The sequence below is a fragment of the Gymnoscopelus microlampas genome, assembly GCF_963454915.1.
Source record: "Gymnoscopelus microlampas genome assembly, chromosome: 23".
In the NCBI taxonomy this organism is placed as follows: domain Eukaryota; kingdom Metazoa; phylum Chordata; class Actinopteri; order Myctophiformes; family Myctophidae; genus Gymnoscopelus; species Gymnoscopelus microlampas.
This window is the reverse complement of record NC_139960.1, coordinates 24087278-24108268: the sequence shown is the minus strand read 5'-3', so window position 1 is coordinate 24108268 and position 20991 is coordinate 24087278. Positions and strand designations below refer to the sequence as shown.

Sequence of the window (20991 nt, the reverse complement as noted above, 5' to 3'; positions counted from 1 at the left end):
GTGCTTTTGTGATGTTTCCAACACAATTGATGAGAGCCAGCAGGTACACAGCATGCTGCTATTAAGCTGGGAGCACAATTGGACAATAGGCTCTATGCACAGCAGCCATTTTTGAAATAAATTGGGCCCCTTCTTTACTTCATTCACAGGTGTTACCAATGATACTAATGAAGGCTCTGTTCCATTCGGGCATTCGGGTCAAACAGAGTCAGGGTGCTGATATTGAACATGTTGGCTCACTGGAAACACTCTGCTACACCAGTGGGTATCAAAGTGGAGTCCAGGGACCCTCATGGTTCCTTGGGGAGGGGGGGCAGAAGAATAGGGGATGTTGGGGTTCAATGGTTAACCATGGTAATGCTCCCATGCATGAGACTGCTGCTCTACTCATAAACAGCTTCAGTTTGGGAAAATAAAGAATCTGCTTTCTCACTCCCTGCATTTGCTGATGTGGTCAATGCCTGTGTGCAATTTGAGATCTATTGGTCAATGTCAAGTTGTCAATCCACTGAGAAGAAAATGAATTTGTACTTCCATGTACTGATGTTCTCATGTCTTACTAAATAAAGTACATCAATCAATCAATGAGGACATTTCCACCCACAGCAGTCTTAATTGAGTGAGAGTTTACAAATAAACTTATAATCAGCTTACATCTAGGAAAACATGGTACGGATTAATGTTGGGTATACATCGAACTAAAATAAAAACTGAAAAGTTTAAATTGACCCCCAAATTAGAGCTCACGTGTGACGTGTTATGTTTTAATTACATCATTTTATCATTAAATGTAAATGTTGTTGGAGCAAGTCCACCATTCTTAAATCTTTCCCCCATTAATTCTTTTTTTTTATAAAGACCCCTGCTGAGTCTGACCCCTACTGGTTGGTTTTAGGGAGGGTGTATACAAGTACTCATCTTATCTGATAACATGTGGCGTCACCAGTCTGCTTCTTTTCACCCTACAGTGAGGAGTTTCAGTGGTCTACAATCCATTTTGTTATTCAAAAGGTGGAGTTTTTTTTAGTATATCTACCACTTTGTAATGATGGTTCGCTCTGTGTGTGTTTACTCTATTGGTTCAAGATTGGGATGCTCAGCACATTCCTGATCTACTGTATGTTGTGCTGCAATGCAGAATCCGTGCAAATAAAGAAATAAAAGCTCAACCAGAGCCCTTAACTCTCTGTTCCTATGAAGTCTCCAGAAGAGCAGTTTTGTATGTGATAGATAGGAGAGAAACACTACCCATTTGGGAAAAGATGCTAAACTTTAATCAAAGCACAAGAAGAATAGATTTAATGCTCTACCCTTTTAAATGTAGTATCTTACACTTACATTTAAATAATTACTTTGAGTCTACAATATGGGTAAATGTAAAGAATGAGCATTTGAACATCATATGTGATGCCAACCAGAGATCAGGAAGAACTTTTACTGTAACTACACACATTGTAAAAGTTGCACGCACTTATTTACACCTGTGAACCTGTGATTTGACAATAAAACTGATTCTTGACGATGACAGTGTAATGTACAGGCGATAGCATGTCATTTGTTGTACGAAACTTGTACGCACACAAAATAATTCCACCCACTTTTTTACACCTGTAAACCTGTGATGACATTAAAGTAGTTAATGTTGAAGTTCACCACCAGATGAATGTAAAGTGTTCTTCAGCAGATGAATGTACCATATTATTCACCGAATGAATGTAACACGTTCTCTCAGATCATCAATATAATGTATTTCTCTATTCTGTCTTCCAGAGTGAAAGGACATGGAGGACACAATCCGGGTCACACTACGAAGAGTAGGTGTCTCTTCCAGCACGCTTTAATGGCTGACATTTACAGTATTGCTCCATTTCTCTGTTCTTGTCGTTACTATATACTCTGTACTATGTCTAGCATATGTACCATAGGTACCATGTCTACCATCTGTACATACATGGCATGTCAATTGTCAACTATGTATACCTCGTACGTACATATCATGTGTACCATGTCTATTTACTGCACTTTCCATGTGTACTATGTACCATGTGTACATAACATGCATTTGTGACCATGTCTCCCATGCCTACCATCTGTAGCATGTGTGCAACGTATATAGAGTATGACACCTCCATACGTATGTGTTGCCAATTCAAATCTGCTAACCAATTCAATCAAAGGAAGCTATGGCAAAATGAACTGGAACAGGAAACCAGTATGCCCCCTTTGGAAACCCGGGACTACAGTTATGCACAGAGTTTGTTCACAATAAAGACAGACCAAAACCCAAAGTTGGCCACTCGATGGGCATCCCCATGAAATGAAGTACAGTAGGATGTATTTTGACAGATAATTGACACATGCTGTCTCATCCTATGCATGTATTTTATTGCAGTTGTTCTCAAAGTGGGGTCTGGGGACTTCCAGGGCTCCTTGAGAGGGTTCCAGGGGGTCCCCAGCAAAATGAGGCCTATTTTATATTTTGGCTATTAAGAAGAAAAGCTCAAAATGCATTGCATCTTGTAGATTGGCTATTTTTGTCTCAAGTGCATTTGTTTAATTTAATATCTGTTTTCCTAATGTTTCACACATAATGCTAAAATACTATCCTAATGTTCACTATCTCCTGTATATTGAAGGAGAATAGATGGTCACCTGTAAGAAGGAATACTGTTTGTGTGTGTGCAGGCTCCGGGCATTGGCTTCGGGGTGGGCATCAAAGAACTGAAAGCAGCTCCTCCTTCTACTGACACATTCATTTTCATCTCGGATGTAATAGGCCCTGCAGTAGGCCTGATAGAGTAAGAGATGCTTCAATATACATATATATATACGTATATGTATATACACGTGTGTGTGTGTGTGTGTGTGTGTGTGTGTGTGTGTGTGTGTGTGTGTGTATATATATACACACACACACACACACACACACACACACACACACACTGTATGTGTGTACCTTTTTTATTCTATAAACGCTGTATACTGTATTATTATAAGTTACAAAAGTTACAAAATATATTTTAGCTTTATTGCTAATGTTTGTATATTTTCAAACCACTTGAATGCATTTGAAAGCAAGATGAGCACCTTTCTCATTAGATTCTTCATAACTGATTCAGAATCATGCATGTTCATGCTCTATGACCTTAAACTGAAAATAGAATGAGATGCACAAGATAAAGATTGTTTTCAATCAAGTCAATAATGGTTGTAAATGTGCTCTGTGTCACCTCCAGACTGAATGACATAGTAGTCATGATAAATGGCTTCTCCGTGGAGAATGTGAACACTGATTTTGCTATCCAGCTTCTTAGGAATTGTGTTGGAAATGCCAACATCGTAAGTATCACCAGTCATGACAGCATGTAAACCTATATATGTCATCTAGAAACGTCCTATTTGTGACTGCCTAGAGCGTTGATGTACAGCTGAAGTTTCTTTGCCCTCACTCAGATACTAAAACGGAAGAGAAGGGTTCCCCGCCCCATGGTATATCGGAGGGAGAGGGAGCCCAGACACCATCTTGAACCTATCTATGAGGAGATGAGGACCGAACCGAGCATGGCCCACAGTGGTGTGGAGGAGGCTGTGGGCAGACCTAGTGGCGGGCGGAGGGACAGCGAGTGCAGAGGCTATCACAACGTACCCCGCCGTGCTGACAATGTCACTCTGGTCAGGTCCAAGAATATAGGTGATGGTGAGCCTCACTAAACTGAAACTGTATTCCTTCATAACATACAGTAACACAGCAGAGACAGGGCAATATTTGATCTAAATAATCTCTTTGTTGCCTCTCCTTTAACCTTTAAATATCCTCTATGAATGTCTTGATAATACGCTTGCCCTGCATCTGTAGTTGATCATAGGTATCTATAAAAAGTATAAAAGAAAAAGTTTGAATAATTATAATAATAGCTTGAGTATTTTGATTGATTGATTGAATACCTAATTAGCAGTTTGAAACAGTACAGCAGTACAGTAAAAAGTATAGGGTCAGACCAGGTGTGAACTGTATTGGACATGTTAATTTAATGAGATGTATGTGTTATAAGTCATTTTTGTTTTATTCTACAAACTACTGACAATATTTATATTTCTAAATGGAAACACATTACACCTTCATGTGTTTCCGGTTCAAACCCGCTGCTGAGCCAATCAAACAAAGCTAGGTGAAAATTAACTGGAACAGGAAACGGGTATGCCACATTCTGAAAACTGGGACTACAGTTATGCAAAGGACCTATTGCTGCCATACATGTAACGGTGTTGATTTAAGAAACATTAGAGGTGATTTATCAAGTGTTTTCACACGTGGTGTGTAGTCTACAGTAATTGTAGTCTACAATGTCCTAATCCATTGCAGGTATGCAGTTCATTTCAACTGCACATGTAGTAAGAACATTCACAAGCGGGATAAATGAGCGACAGAGGGCAAGTGTCTAATCAAAATTTCAGTCAGAGGTCAGGTCCAAGTCATTCCACCGCTTGAGAGCCGAGAGGGAGAAGCTTCCCTTGGAGTGGTGGCCAGGGTGTCATAGGGAAAGGAGGGACGGGGGTCCTGTGTTTGACGATTCAAGTGTGTGCATCTAGGGGTGGATCATATCCTTAAGGTAGGGGGCTGCCATGTCATTGTAGGTCATCATCAGTGTTTTGAATAGGATGTGAAAGGAGCACAGATGTGGAGAGAAGTGAACTGGACAATTGGTGGTTAACTGCCCCCACCCAGGCCTTCAAACCAATACACCGCAACAGAAATCTACTCCCTAGTCCACTGGTTCTCAAAGTGGGATCTGGGGCCCCCCAGGGGTCATTGAGGGGGTCCCAGCAAAATGAGGAAGATTTCAATCAAATGTTGATATCTTCTCTTATGGGGTTCCCTGGCACAAAAAAAGTTAAATTGTTCACTCTTCAAAAATATGTAGTTTACTACATAACTGGGACTGAATAACAGATATCATCACTCAGAAGTATAGATACGAGGCAAGATGACACAAAACGTCAATCCTGCACTATGAGCCACTGAAACAATAGAACAGAACCTGGTTGCCTGCTAGTGACTGCCAGCATGTAGCTATTTGTTGTTTACTGTCCTGAAGACTTGTGGCCAGTTCTGAATGAACATTTTCAACTTGAAATCTAATTTTTAAATATCCAATCAATTCATTCATTGTAGGAATCCCTGTGCAGGCAGCGGCTGAAAGCTGCCACTTCTCTATTAACATATTTGTTACTGTTGTTCACTTTGTAAATAGCATTTGGCCTGAAACTTTGCAGTCACATATTCGTGAAGGAGATTCACCATGAGGGCCTGGCAGCGAGAGGCACCTTGCAGGAAGGAGACATAGTGCTAATGGTGAGCATGAAGGATGCATTGTACTCATCTGATGGAGAACAATTTGGTAGTTATTAAATGGTAATTCTGTATAGCGCTTTTATCCAAAGCGCTATACTATACGCATTACATTCACACCGACGGCGGAGGAAACCATGCAAGGCACTGACCTTGGACACTAGCTTGGACACTAACTCGGGGGGGGGGGACCTGGCATCGAACTTGGAACCGCTCTACCTCCTGAGCTACTGCCACCCCTGCTTTACCATATCAAACATCTGGCAGTGTAAACGTCAAAGGCCAATTACTATGCACTAGTATTGCACCATTTGTTTTGTAACTGAACCATTTATTTAGAAAAAATTGGGACAGCTAAAAATAAATTGAGAATATAATGATTGTAGCTGAATTGGAGGTAAAACTTGATTGATTTGAAGTCATATCGCCGAACCGAAGTTCATTCTTTTTGCTCAGAAATGTGCTTTCCAAGATTTGTCAAGCGTGGAAGCATTTAGGGAATTTCAAAACTTCATTTGCAACTTGATCTAGAGAAGGTTTACAGCAATATATGTAAAATAAATGAGACGGGTCACATTTTACAATTGTCTTAAGTGATTAATTGATTGAATACTTAATTAACAGTTTGCAAAGATATGCACAGGGAAGTGCAGTTCAATACAAGGTCTGTTAAGAGGACTTTAAACCCAAGAAAGCGATTTACAATTTACAATCAATTTACAATTTAGGCAATTAGCAGACGCTCTTAATCCAGAGCAATTTACAGTAAGCAAGGGCAACACAAGATAATACATCAACTGCATAGAAATAGTAATTTAATAATAAAGTAATACATAAGTAACCCAATAATCTAATAATAAACTAATACATACTACGTAAACCAAGAACCTATCATCAGCCTGTACATTGAAAGATAGCATGTTATGTAGACAGATGCCAGGTCAAAAATGACCTGGCATCTGTCTACATAACATGCTATCTACAGTAAGTTACATTTTAGCCTTTGCATAAGCCTGCAAGGTCGTCAAGGCTAGGGCAAGTGCTACGGGCTGAGGTGCAGTCTGAAGAGGTGAGTCTTCAGATTACGGCAGAAGATAGGGAGTGAGTCTGCAGTTCTAATTGCAGTGAGGAGTTCATTCCATAGTTTGGGAGCCAGAAGGGAGAAGAGTCTGGGACGTGTGGAGCGTTGTCCCGGGTGTTTTAGTGAAGGTTCTGACAGCTTCCCTGTGTTAGCTGACCTGAGAGAGCGGGAGGGGTTGTAGGGTTTGATCAGGCTTTGACGATATGGGGATGCCATACCTTTGGTTGCTTTGTAGGCCAACCTAAGTGTTTTGTAGTCTGTGCGGGCAGTAACTGGGAGCCAATGGAGGGAGTGGAGAAGGGGGGAGACAAGCACTATGGTTTTTTTTTCCATTGGGGTACTTTGTACTCAATTCATCGAAAAAGTGTCCCTGTTCCTGTTAAACCAATCTATGTATCCGCATGTCATGTATTTTAACCACATGAACCCTTGCGTCCTATTCTGGGGCTGACATTAAGCAAAAGTAGCAGATCTGCAAGCTCACAAATTAATGCAGCATGCATTAGTGCACATGTAAACAGAAAATAAGAAATAATACATTATTACAGTACATTTACATACATGTAATTTATATAAAAAATACAAATAAAACATGAGAAATGAGCTTTCCTTCTTTTCAGATGAATGACAGAAAGTTGGAGAACCACACCTTGGATGAAGTGAAGGAGATGGTTGCCAAGTCAAAGGGCAATTTAGAGATGTTGGTCCAGAGAAACGACACGTTAGTGAACATCCCTGACATCTCGGAGGACGACATTGTGTACGACATTCCTTCAACCAGAGCCTCTCAAACACAAGGTTAGGATCAACCTCTAAAGCAGTGGTTCTCAACCTTTTTGACTGGCGACCCCCCAAAAAAAGACGGACATTTGACAGGGTGCCACAGTTAGTTGAACTAATTAATGATGAAAAATTACCATTTTTAATTAAATAATGTCTTTTCCAAAATACCGAAAATAGTATGACGCGCTGATAGCTTCTGGATCTGCTATTTTTTTGGTATAAAATAGGGCTTAAGTAGGTAATCAGTCTAATACATTTGGAAGATTAAGAAAAATCACTTGACATTTTTTCCACATTGATTATTCAATTAATTGAAAAAGAAGATAATCGATATCTCAGCATTTCACTAATACCAGTAGTGTAATATTGTGTATATTTGTGTATTTCCAGATGTTGGTGCCAGTACCAGCAGTGGCGATACACAAACACCACCACCCAACTCATTTGGTGGAGCGACTGGCTCTGGGGTCTCCTCCACCCAACAGCCCGGCACCACCCTCAAATTCAACGTAAGTTTCTCCAACATTCACCTGTGAAAAAGTGTGTGCGGGGTTTATATTATTGAACCAAGGAAAAGTATTAACAAGAGCTTGCGACTAGATAATCACTACATCAGATCCAATGGAACACAGGTTATTTTTTCCATTTACTGAAAAGTAACAGTTTTGGACAAGGTCTCCACCCGACAACAACGGTAAATTAACAATACCCCCCCACCCCCCAGCCACCATCAGGAAGTGACCCAACACCCACCAAAGTCCAGTGTATCACTGCAATGAAGGAATATGAGAACAAATCACTAGAGGTACACAAAAACACACACACACACACACACACACACACACACACACACACACACACACACACACACACACACACACACACACAACTATATACAGTACACATGCACACTACACAACACATACATACTACACACTAGGCACTAGCTTTTTGATTGATTGATTGATTGATTGATTGATTGATTGATTGAATTAATTAGTCCGAAATGTAAACAGCACGAGGTACAGACAGACATTAAGGCTAAAAGGATAACATAAAAGATCCTGGGGACTTGTTTCCATTGTGGTCCTATGTATGTATTGTCTCATGTAGCTGGTCTCTCTGCCCATCTCTCTTTTTCTATTTCTGTGTGTGTGTGTGTGTGTGTGTGTGTGTGTGTGTGTGTGTGTGTGTGTGTGTGTGTGTGTGTGTGTGTGTGTGTGTCTCTGTCTCTCTCTCTCTCTCTCTCTCTCTCTCTCTCTCTGTCTGTCTGTCTGTCTGTCCACCCGTCTCTCTCACTAGGAGTTACGTCTAGAGGACTACCAGGCTGGTAGGAAAGGTCCGTCTGACCCTTTTGGTGGAGTGGTAACAACAGGCAGCCTGTTTGGTGTTAAGGCTACAGCAACTCCCAACACAGCTACTGGATCTGCTGCCACCAATACTGGCTTAGGGCAGCCAACGACCACCCTCGGAACCAGTAAGCTAGTCAGTTAGTCTCTGTCTGTCTGTCTGTCTGTCTATTAGCTCTGAACATAAACCAGATTAGGAAGGCAAGAAATTGTATCTTGTTTGGGTTTTTTCTCCCTGAATGGAATACACAGGAAACTGTTTTCATTTCAATTGTTTCAATGGGCGATCTCCAAATTGCCCGATGTCGTTAACCAATTAAACCCTATTAGGTGATCAAGGTTGGTGTTCAGATGTTTCAGTTTGAGGTTACTGACAGACTGCCGTCTGTATTTAGACATTTCAGAACAAGTACATTCTCTGGTGTCAGACCATTCCAACGAATGTCATGGCAGAGAGCCAAGCTCCCAATCCCATTCCCCAGAGATGTCAGACCAGTCCAAACACACCCCTTCACAGTTCAACAATGACAGGTAAAGACACACACACACACACACACACACACACACACACACATACACACACACACACACACACACACACACACACACACCATGTAGCCACAGTATTACTTTAACCTGTGGAAAGTTAGGCTGGCAATTGTCGGTTTACAGCAAATGCTGGAGAATTGAACATTCAGAATGGTAAAAAGAAATGAATGAATACAAATATTTCCCGGAGAGCAATTGCATATCGTTGCTGTCAGTCAGAAACCTTGTATCTACATACTTCAACTTGTTATGTCTTGTTGTAAATGAATGACGAATTTCATCATACGAGGGTGTCGCAAAAGGTAGTGAAAATAGGGTTAGGGTTAGGTTAACAATGTCAACAACTTGGACATTGTTGTTGTGAATAATAATAAAAAAGGAACGGTTTTGGACATGCAAGGTTTCTACCCGACAGCGACAATATGCAAGCAAGTACAACTTTGTCCCATGCAGTGTTGGGCAAGTTACTCAGGATGAGAAGTAATAAGTTACTTATTACTCCTTTGTTTTTGCCTCTGGAGGCACAGCCTCCTTGTTTTGTGTAAAACAGGAACTCAGGTTTGGACTCCTTCCCTTTTTTAGTCCAATTTCTCCCGGGTGCTTCTGTGTTTATTACTACTAACAACAACATTTACAACATTAAGGCAGTGGTGCTGACAGATTCTGCTGTTAGTAGAATCTGCCTTGAGAGATTAGTCGATGCAGTATGTTCCAGTGCAACTTATTTTTTATTAACGATAAAACAACTTACAGTAAAGAGCTATTTTTGTCTCCCGCCACAGAAGTGATGAAGAAAGCCTTCCCAAACCTCTGGTGTCAGCCGCCGGAGAGGAGAAACCACTTCCTCTGCTCCCAGTCCCTGGTCAGGACCACACACTGTGTGTGTGTGTGTGTGTGTGTGTGTGTGTGTGTGTGTGTGAGTGTGAGTGTTTGCATGCACATACCAATGTGTCTGAGAACACTGCATATTTTTTTGCACGAATGCATATACATTATGTACTGTAGTGGGGGGAAATTACAGTCTTTTTTTATCGTGGGTAAGGCCACTTGAACTGTAGTGATAAGGATTTTTATTGTATTTGTTGGTTCAGAGCCTGTGTACGTCCAGCCCAGAAAGCATGTTGTAGATCTGCTAGCCAGTCCAACTGATGCCCCCATGCCCAGTGCTGCCCAGGATGGCTGTATCGATCGGTTAGTCCCTCTCTTTAATTCTTGTTTGCTCAAATCAGCGGTTTTACAAGTTACAAGTGTCAGATTTCACACTGTAAACCTTACAATACTACCTTCTTGCATTTTCTCTGAAACTGGCTTTATGAAACCAGAAAAACACTGTGAAGGGTATTGAACCTGTGGTGCACATAGTGTTGTTCCTCAGCCCTAGTATAGTGTTGTTCCTCAGCCCTAGTTGACAGTTTTGACATGCTTTGTTGCACAACCAACCTTCAGTCCTGTTAAAAGCAGGATGTGAATCACTAGCAAAACATTTTTAAATAAAACAGCATTGATAAATGTTGATAAATTAGGTAATGTTAAATTCATGAATGAGGGCCTGATATGTTTTCCTCTGTTCTCAGGTCAAATATAAAGCTGGTGAAGTTTACCAGGGAAGAGACCCTTGGTCTGACACTGGCTGGAGGGAACGACGTTGGCCTCTTCGTAGGTAGTGTGGTGACGGACAGCCCAGCCGCTATAGGAGGTCTAGAAGAAGGGGACCATATTCTCAGGGTCAGTTATGTTTCAAAATATCAGCCTACTGACTGACACACTTTCACATTGTAGTCTTCAAAATGGCTGGCACAACTGTAAGTGTATCCTCTGACAGCAGTTTTCAGAAATCCCAGGTTGGCTTCTACTGTATACTGCTGCAATGCCAATCATATAAACAAACGACTGATATAACAGCAATAATATCTGGTCTTTTCATTGCAGGTAAATAACTTTGAGTTTGAGAACATAATCAGAGAAGAAGCCGTACTGTTCCTCATGGGTCTCCCTGTGGGGGGAGAGGTCACAATTCTCGCCCAGAAAACGGAAGATGGTAAATAAATGTGGATTAGATTAAGTTAGATTACAACCATTGAGTTGAGGAATATTTGTCTTATTAAATATATATATATATTGGTGCTGACTTGGTGGTTGGTCTGTAGTGTTTCTGACCCGGTTCCTTTAACCTGTCCAGTGTACCGGGAGATTTTGAAATCCAATGCAGCCGACTCCTTCTACATCCGGACACACTTTGAATACAAGAAGGAGTCTCAACACTGTTTGAGCTTCAGCAAGGGGGACTTGTTCCGTGTGGTGGATTCCCTCTACAGTGGCACGCTGGGCTCCTGGCTGGCCATACGACTTGATACAAACCAAAATGAAATAGAGAGAGGCATCATCCCCAACCAGAACAGGTGCCAACACACTATGGTCCTCATAGCGTTCTGTGTGTTGGCCTTAAATGCCTCAAATTAAAAGTGCATTCCACTGTGGTTTGTTGTGCTCTGGTATCTGTTTAACTGCATGTGCTTACATCTCTCTCTCTCTCTCTCTCTCTCTCTCTCTCTCTCTCTCTCTCTCTCTCCCTCATTCTCACTCTCTCACTCTCAGAGCTGTGCAGCTCTCCCTTGTGCAGGACAAATGCCCCAAGCGTGGGGAGCAACAAGCAGGGGGCAACAAGACTGCCTTCTGGACGTTACAGAGCCTGCGCAGCTCCACTAGGAACCTCAGGAAGAGCAGAGAGGACCTCTCTGCTCAACCGTTTCAGACAAAGTTCCCAGCCTATGAAAGGATGGTGCTAAGCGAAGGTGAGACATGTGACTACATCTTCTCATCTGTTTGCATCCTGGCATTTGCGGTGCACATTATCATTATGTACTGTTCTAAAAAAAAGCTTGATGCATGAAAATGGCAACTTTGGATTGGATGAAATTTCCCTGATGTGTGTTTGCTAGAGGTAGAAGTTATTAAAGGTCCTAGAAAAACATTATTTCACTTAAATACTTTAGAATATCCAATAAATAGTGTAATATTTGTGACTATGTTGCACTGTATTATGAGGAGCATATTCAAAGATATTGATAATGGCAAAATGAACAGAACTTTTTCATATATTGTTTAAACCCAAATCCATGTATATTCTGTATCTTCAAGACCCTCCTTGCCTGAAAGCACTGCTGGCCCTCCTTCCAGCTGTCCCCATCACCTTTGAGTGAAATCTATATTGATCATGTATATTGTATACATGTAGGCGGCAGCATGCAGTTTTATTTCTGAAAAGCGAGAAAGAGAATGTATTATTATTGCAGAATGTGATTTCATTATCAAAACAAACTTATTACGAACATGTATGAATGAATCATTTACAGGCAACTAAAGCATTTCCAATGTTGTCAGTTATTCCCTCCTTATCACCCACAAAATAATCTTCAGTCTGCTACTGTCTGGGTATAAACGTCCCTGGCTGGCAGCTTTGTCTTGGTGACGTGCTGTGCTGTTTCTACCACCCTCTGTAGAGACTTGGCTTGTAGCCGTCAGTAGAATATCTTCCACACCAAGTAGTCAGCTATTGTTTCGCCACCTTAAAAAACGGTTCTCGTATGATGTGATCAGCTGCTGTGAACCCAGCCAAAGCTGAAGCTGCTCACTTTCCAATGTAGCCCTGTTGATGGTGTGAATGGGGGCATGTGGGAACAACAACGCAAACGCCTGGCAAGCACATTGAATTGCCTTGTTGTTGAAATACTATACACGTAAAACTGCCTTGCCTTACTTTGCCTAGGGCTCTCCTGTTCTAGTAGTGAGATGAGATGAGATGAATCAATAGTGATGCTGTTATGGCCGGTTCGTTTGATGTGGTTAATGTGGTTGTGTCTTTGTTATGTTTATGGCAGCTGGTTTCTTGAGGCCCGTCGTGATATTTGGGCCCATCGCCGACGTGGCTCGAGAAAAACTCGCCAGAGAAAACCCGGATATTTTTCAGCTAGCCAGTACGTCAGTGTAATTTCAACTCAGATCCCATTACAGATGACTCTGTCAGCAACAAATATAATAAGCATCTTTTCCCATATTTTCCAGAAACTGAACCTAGAGATGCAGCAACTGATCAGCGCAGCTCAGGAATTATCCGTCTTCAGACCATCACTGAGATCGTTGAGAGAGTATGGCTTTTCTTCTCTATTTAGAACATTCTCAAATTAAATCAATAGTTCTATTTGGCTCGTTATCAGATTGTGGTCATGGCTAGCATAAAGGTTTTAACCTCCATTTTGTTCCCTCCTGCAGGGCAAACATGCAGTGTTGGACATATCCCCCAACGCTGCGGGCAGGCTGAGCTACACTCAGTGGCACCCGATCGTGGTGTTCCTCAACCCTGACAACCTGCAGGGTGTGGTGAGAATGAGGACCCGATTGTGTCCTGAATCCAGGTATAGTTCTAAGAAGCTGTACCAGAGAGCCATTGAATTGAAAAGGAACATGCACCACCTGTTCAACGGTGAGTGTCGTTCCTTATTCGCTTGTTTGAAGAATAAACGGGAAAATGTGTAAATCGTGTGGAATAATCTGGAGAAATAAACAATGTCCCGGGCAGAGTTGTAGACACTAATATGACCAGCGGTGTTATGTTGTCAATAATTAGACACAGAGAGTGTTAACTGTTTCACTGTCATCATCACACGTGGTGTGGCATATACGTGTTTGTTCATTTAATAAGCACCACTGGTCTAGCTCTGTGAATGTGCTGGGTATGAGAAGCTAAATCTTACTGTACATCACGACAAGCCTTGACATGCATGTATTGCCACGGTGATATACTGTAGACCAGTGGTTTTCAACCTTTTTCATGCCAAGGACCCCTAAATTGATATACATTTGGCCGCGAACCCCCGTCTGAAAATGTTTTGTTCCAGGGAAAAATATTTGCTTAAAAATAAATATATATTCAAAGATATGCACACATTTCCAAGATTTTTCAAAAAAATCTGCTATTTTTTAATAGCCAAAGCGAAGTGGTTAAAATGATTGTGACGCTATATTAACTAATTTCACTGGGGACCCCCTGGTCGTCACGACTGATTTCAGTCATTTGGATTCCATAGAAGCCAGCATGTCTTCTATGGAAGCATGTTGAGCAGTAAAAATAGCGACGCATTGACAGCTTGTAGAGCTATTTTCGGTTATTATTTAAACACATTGCATACAACCATGGAGTGCCAAAACCGTATATACGTTTTTGAAGAAAAAAAAAGAAAAGTTTTTTTATTTTTTTATTTTTTCAATTATTATTTTTTTTTTTTTTTTTGTCACAGCACCAGGAGATATAATTTTTCGAAGATTTAGACTTGAATCCACTTCCTGGTTAACTTATGACTTCAAAAGCCTGTATCTCTGCTCCTGTGTACTTTTTTTTACAATGTGTTTTTGACTATTTTCAACTGGCTGCAACTATGGAACGGATTACCGAATGTTTTTAATTTTTTCCCCCCGATTGTACGAGACCTCTATGTGTGTAATGAGGGGATCACCGTGAGGACGGTGATCACTGAAAATATTTTGTGACTACTTGAAAAAGGTTAAAAAATGGTTAAAAATCCAGGCACTCAACGTACATTTTTTTAATAAACCTCTGGCACCCTTAAGATAGAGCATTTGTAGTGGTAAAACTAGGAATATGTTCAGAAGCATCTTCCATAGAATCTTTCATATACCGTTAAAGCAAAGTTTTAAAGCCTCAATCTGTGATTTCTTCACCTGGTTGGCTGTATGTAGAACAGCAGGAACAATATTACTAAAACATAATTTTACATATTGTGTTAATTGTTTAGGAATCAACGCTAGTGTGGGGGGTTCCTTTCATACTGTTTCACAAATCGCACATTAGGACTTGGTCTTGCAAACATTTCGTGAGATTTGATTTTGCTTTAATCCATGAATCTTCCTTCGTAGAAACCATCTACATGAATAGTATGAATGATGGCTGGTATGGCGCCCTGAAGGAAGCCATTCAGCAACAACAGAAACAGCGGGTGTGGGTGACAGCTGGAAAGGTGAGACACCACCTGTACCACCACAGATCACCATTTGCTACAATCACCATCTAGCTAGTATCTGTAACACCACAGATCACCATCTAGCTAGTATCTGTAACACCACAGATCACCATCTAGCTACGATCACCTCCTTGCTAGTATCTGTAAAACCCATGGGTTAAAGTTCCTAGTCACCACAACTGATTTCACCCATTTGGATTCCATAGAAGCCAGCATGTCTTCTATGGAAGCATGTCGCACACAGAAAATAGCCAATCTACAAGCTCACAGTCACAACGGGTCGCAGTCCGGGTGGCTCTACCACCAGGCACCCAATATAGTAATTTTTCATACGGGTCATTAAAATAGATGATCAGCGTTAAATGTGTATTTCCTCCTCAGGTTGACGGTGCTCCACAGGGTGACCTGGATGTCAATGATGACAGTCTGTCCTACCTGTCTGCCCGAGGCAGCGAGTACTCCATGTATAGCACTGACAGCCGCCACACCTCCTCCTACCAAGACACCGACTCGGAGTCCGGAACCTGGTCTGACCGGGACCTGGACGAGACGCTAACCGACGAGGTCAGCCTGGCCTCAGTTTCAACCCTCACCCTCACCCCCTCCTCAGGGTCTGTACGGGAGGACCCAACCATCTTTCAGGACACTCGTGCTTACCCGTCCGGATACCTTCACCCAGTACAGCCTGACCGAGCCAATCGCCTCAACCCCACCGTGTTCAAGATGGGTGCTTCGCAGCGGGTAATTTCCACATTCAGGAGAGCTGACCAGTTCTGACTGCAATGTTCACTGTCATGTCTCACTAATGAAGCCGGCTTTTGTGGAAGCTACGTTAACCATGGTGGTGTGTTTGCAGCATAAGGGGGAGAGAGCTATTGTCTGAGTACGAATGTCTCTTAGTGATGCTTCACAGCAAGATGAGGCTGCCACATCCCACACAAATTGCCTTTTAGCTGTAACTCTTTTTTTGGTAAGATTTTGTTTTCAGGCCTTTATTACGATAGCACAGCAAAGAATGACAGGAAACAAGGGAGAGTGCTGGGGAGGGACATGCAGAAAATCTGTCGCCGGGCTCTGGAATCGAACCCGGGACACGCTGTGAAGGCATCAGAGCCTATATGATATGCTGTATGCACCTTAACCACTCTGCCATTGGCGCCCTCACGTAACTCTCTTTACTAGCTGAACAGTAGAGCACTTTCAATGTCATTAGTACTGCCAGTAGCGTTAATTGATGTAATGCCTATTGTAATGCTGGTAGTTGGAGTAGTCGTATTAGATGGAAACTGAATGTTGGTTGCAGAGACAACCTGAACACTGTACCCTTGGGTTTCGATTCACTGTCAAGCAATTCTTCCTATGGAAAAACTAAACATACATTAAGTAGTGCATTGTCTTTGGTAGTAGTAGTTGTCCTGTGTGAATGCCCACAAATCAAGCTTCTTCCATAGGAAGTTTTGTCTCTAGATCTGCTGCACATTATATGTTTGAAATGCGGCCTTTCAGAAATGTAAAAAGAAATGTTGGTTTAATCAGACCATTATATGAATCATCATACTTGAAAGGTAAACTAAGTAAAACAGGCATTCAGAGCTGGTTTTGAAAACTAATGTTTGCTTTTTTTATTGCACTTGATGTGTGTTTAATTAATTGGTTGTGGGTTGTTTAATGTTATATATAACAACTCCCCTGAAGTTGTTTGTGTGATCAGATTATAGGTCTCTCACTACTGATCTTCTCTATTTATAATGTTATCTGTTGGGTAATAACCATTCCTGACTGTTCTTTATCTTTCACCACTTAGAACATAGTTTAATGCTCTAAATCTGTTTTTAGATATTTTTGGGCCTTTTCTGGCTTTATTGATAGTACATAGTGTAGAGAGACAGGAAACAGGGAGGGAGAGACGGGGAGTGACACGCAGCAAAGGTCGTCAGGATCGGGATACAAACCCGCGTCGCGCATTAGAGCCTATATGTGGTATGTGCCTGGACCGCTAGGTCAGCGGGCGCCGTATCTAAATGTTGCTTTAACATGATTAAATTGATGATGAATTATTTGTTTTCCATTCTTACTGTTCACAGAACTACAGAAAAGATCTGTACAGCATGGAGAAAGCTTTGCAAGTGAAGCACCGCGTGGACGTGAAGCCACCTGTGAGAAACCAGGACAAACAGGCATATCTGCCATACGGATACAACAGTGCCGACTACGACAACCGTGTGTTTCACTACAATGAGCAGCAGCCCTCCCATGACCAGCAGACCTCGAGGCAACCTGTTGGCTCCCTATCAGTTCACCAGCCACCTGTGGGCTACAGTGCCCCCTATGAGGATGGACCCAGCAGGTACTCAGCGTGGCTGAGACGGTCTCAGCCACGCTTTGACAGGCTCCCATCCATGGGCTCTGATGACAAGCTACTTCACAGTCAAAGAGGACCTGTGCGTTATGGCAAACCTCTGTCCCTGTTGCCTGCGGCCTGCAACCCCCGCTCTCCTAATGGGGCAGAACCACAGGGCTTCCCTATCAACTCACCTCGCTCGCCTGACCTCCTGAAGCAGCATAACGGTGACTCTGCTGTGGGGACCCCGAACCACCCTGGGTCTCCCAACTGGGGCTTGGAGTCAGGGATGCTTGAGCCTGTGGTGAACTTTGACCCTCCCACACCCTCTCCTGAACTGGAGTCACCACCACCGTCCCCAGGTGGGTCGGCTTTCGCCTCGGGCTGCATAGCTCCTCCCCCTTCTCCCGAGTCCGACGAAGATTCAGCAGTGAAGCCCCAATCCGTGCGGAGCAGAGTGAAGCTGTTTGAGAACAATACACCTGTCGTTGTGGACATGGTAAGTTAACCACTTAAGCACATTATACTTCATCGTACGATGAATAGTGAAAATAGCCAATCTACAAGCTCACAATGCGTTGCATTTGTTATTTTTTAACTTTTCTTTTTTGTGTGCCTATAATGAAAATGCCCAAAATAGGGGTGCCAGGTTGAAAGTGATTAAACTACTACATTCTTTCAAAAAAGATGGAATGAGCATTTATGCAAAATACAAACAAAATATTTGTTTTTATTATTCTGTTAAAGATTTACATGAATGTGTTTGTAGTGGCATTGAGAGGCTACTGCCAGAACTACTGTAAATGAGGAATGTCCAGCAAGCTGCTAGTGGAGTAATATACGCGTACTGTCTTGGTGTGTTGATGCAGTGTCCGGCAGTGGTTCCCAAACATTTTAGGTCAAGACCCAAAAGAGAAATTTGATGTCTTTGCGGGGCCCAACTCTTAAGAAATGTCTTTGGTTTTATTTATTTAAGTATTTATTTTTATGAAATTATTTTGAGAAATGTTGAATTTCTTTGGAATGTTTTGAAAATCATTTGAAATAATAAATAATTAAAAACTAAATATGAAAAATATGAGTGTAAGATATATGTCGCGACCCATGAAAATGGGTGACCGAACAAATTGGGTCCCAACCCACTATTTTGGAAACACTAGTGTATGGTATAGTCCATATTCACACGGCGGCCATTTTGGAATTTGACATGGCATTGCTGTGGCAACTGGGGTGGCATTTCATTGACTTAATGGCAATATGGCCACCGTGTGAATATGGTCTATTGTGGTACATGTCTAAAGGGCTGAGAGAGGCCACAGAACAACAGTAGACAGTTTTATCGCTCCTGGTCCATTCATATGAAGGTGAAATAATTGTGTGTGTTGTTCAGCCTACAGACGTGGCTGCTCCTGGTCCGCCCCCCCAGGATGAGACGTCTACAGACGTGGCTACTCCTGGCCCTACATACAGGTTTGTAGGGCCTGTCACAATGATACTATATATTGATAATGGGACGATATCATATTGTGACAATAATATGAGAAAAGCCAAAACAGTTCTTTTAATACATTTGCAGATCTACACACCTTGAAGTGACTGTTGTGAGCTTACAGATCAGCTATGTTTGCTCTTTTTGAAAGTATAAAAGAAAAGGCAACACTTATGCCATACAGTATCATGATATGATATTACAATACCCCAAATCCTAGGCGATAGTCTCATATAACAATATTGATTTTATATGGAGATATTGTCCAGCCCTACAGCAACGGGCTGCAGGATAGATAGAAGGATTAATCTAAGATGTTAGGACTTCAAAAGATTAGGATAAAAAGGCCTTGTGTGAAGGCAGACACGTTTGTTAACTATTCTCTATTAAAGGTGCTGTAAATTATATTGAAGTGTTAAATAGCTCTATATTCCTATTGCAATCATTGCTATAGTGTTTGTTCAGTAACAGGCGTCTCCCTGTCTCTCTTTAGAAAAACAGAAAATACATTTTCAGGTTGGGATGCCAATTGTATCCAATGAGGAGAGAGAACTCATACAGGATACATAAGTGAAATTAATAAGTGATGAAACAAATAAATTGGAATTGTAAATCGAAGCTGATGAATGGATTCTTTCTCCTGATTGGATGAAATTGGTGACCCACCTGAAAATGGAGTGACCGGAGACCTCTGTTACTGAACAAACACTATAGTAATTACTATAAGAATAGAGCTTTAATGTTTTTCCCCAAAACGTTTTGTTTTAAGAAAAGAATATCACTTAACCACCTTTAAAGGTAAAAGCCACTATTGTTGGAGTACCCACATAGACAGCTAAACTACCAGCCAGTATTTTATTTAAAGTGTCTGTTTTCAATTAATTTCAGAGGGATTAAAATGATATGATGCAATAATTTTAGTACCCATTTTAACCATCCCAAGACTGTCAAAAACAATTATGTGCATTGTGTAACTATTCCTGAAATACCCTAACTACAGTACAGTATATCGTCTCTGTCGGGTGGAAACCTCATATGTCCAAAACTGTTACTTTTCAGGAAACTATGGAGATAAGAGGTTTCTGCCCGACAGCAACGGTATGTCGCACAATATAGAAATGATAGTGTTACGGGAACAATATAAAACATGAGATTTACACATAGGTGACAAAAGGTGTAGGATAGGCCAACTTTGGGAGCTGGTAACACAGTTTTAAGAAGTGAGATGATATTTCACAAAGCAGTTAGAAAGTTGGCCAGATGATTGTGAAAAAGATTATCATGGTAATACTGTAAACTTGTGAAAACTTGAAATTTGGCCTTATGATTATGATAAAGATTACTTTATCATAATCATAATAAGGCCAAATTATTGGCATTATAGCTAATACACATTTCAGAAAATATTTTATAACACATTTATCTAGCTAACTTTATAATTCTGCGATGTTGAAACACATATTGCTTAAATGTTTCAATCTATTGCAAAAAATACATTTTAAATTAATTGTACTGTTTGCAGTAGTTGTGTAATATTGCAACATTTAATTTAGGCAGTAGAGTGCCCCAGATACGAAAACATTTGTTGTAATGTCCCTTTCCAGATCAGCCCCTAATATAAAACCTGTCTTTGCCGCTCACCGCAGTTCTACAGAAACGCCACCGGTGGAGGACTCAGAAGATGAGGACGTGCGATATTACAAGGATCAGTTGGCGTTCTACGCTCGGCGGATGTACAGCCCTACCAAACCCCAGCAGTGAACAGTTGCTCCTGTTTAACTCTAGCGTTCTAACGGTGTGAGCATTCGGCGAAAAAAGCCGATCTACAAGCTCACAACGCGTCACGCGTTGCGAGCTTGTAGATCTGCAATTTTTTTGGTGAAGATATTTTGTTTACTTGAAACTTTACTTTACTTGTTTAACGATATTAATCGTTTTGTTGCACTTTAATGTATTTGTATACATATACAGTGTCACCGGCATATTGTTGTTGTGGTGTTTTTGTTTAACGATA

General features: G+C 41.4%; 1 protein-coding gene across 1 annotated transcript; it reads left to right on the top strand.

The window, feature by feature from the left end:
- Positions 1-1781: 1781 nt before the first annotated feature.
- On the top strand, positions 1782-20738 carry LOC311039590 (tight junction protein 1-like; the record flags this gene model as incomplete). Its single annotated transcript, XM_084049530.1, has 23 exons — positions 1782-1814; positions 2686-2798; positions 3237-3339; positions 3454-3697; positions 5253-5353; positions 7052-7229; positions 7605-7723; positions 8517-8691; positions 8992-9094; positions 9895-9974; positions 10204-10303; positions 10687-10837; positions 11042-11150; positions 11292-11511; positions 11708-11904; positions 12991-13086; positions 13175-13257; positions 13382-13592; positions 15044-15144; positions 15529-15888; positions 17232-17987; positions 18879-18958; positions 20582-20738. 23 exons carry the CDS (start codon positions 1782-1784, stop codon positions 20736-20738), a joined length of 3870 nt encoding a protein of 1289 aa, XP_083905656.1.
- Positions 20739-20991: the final 253 nt, after the last annotated feature.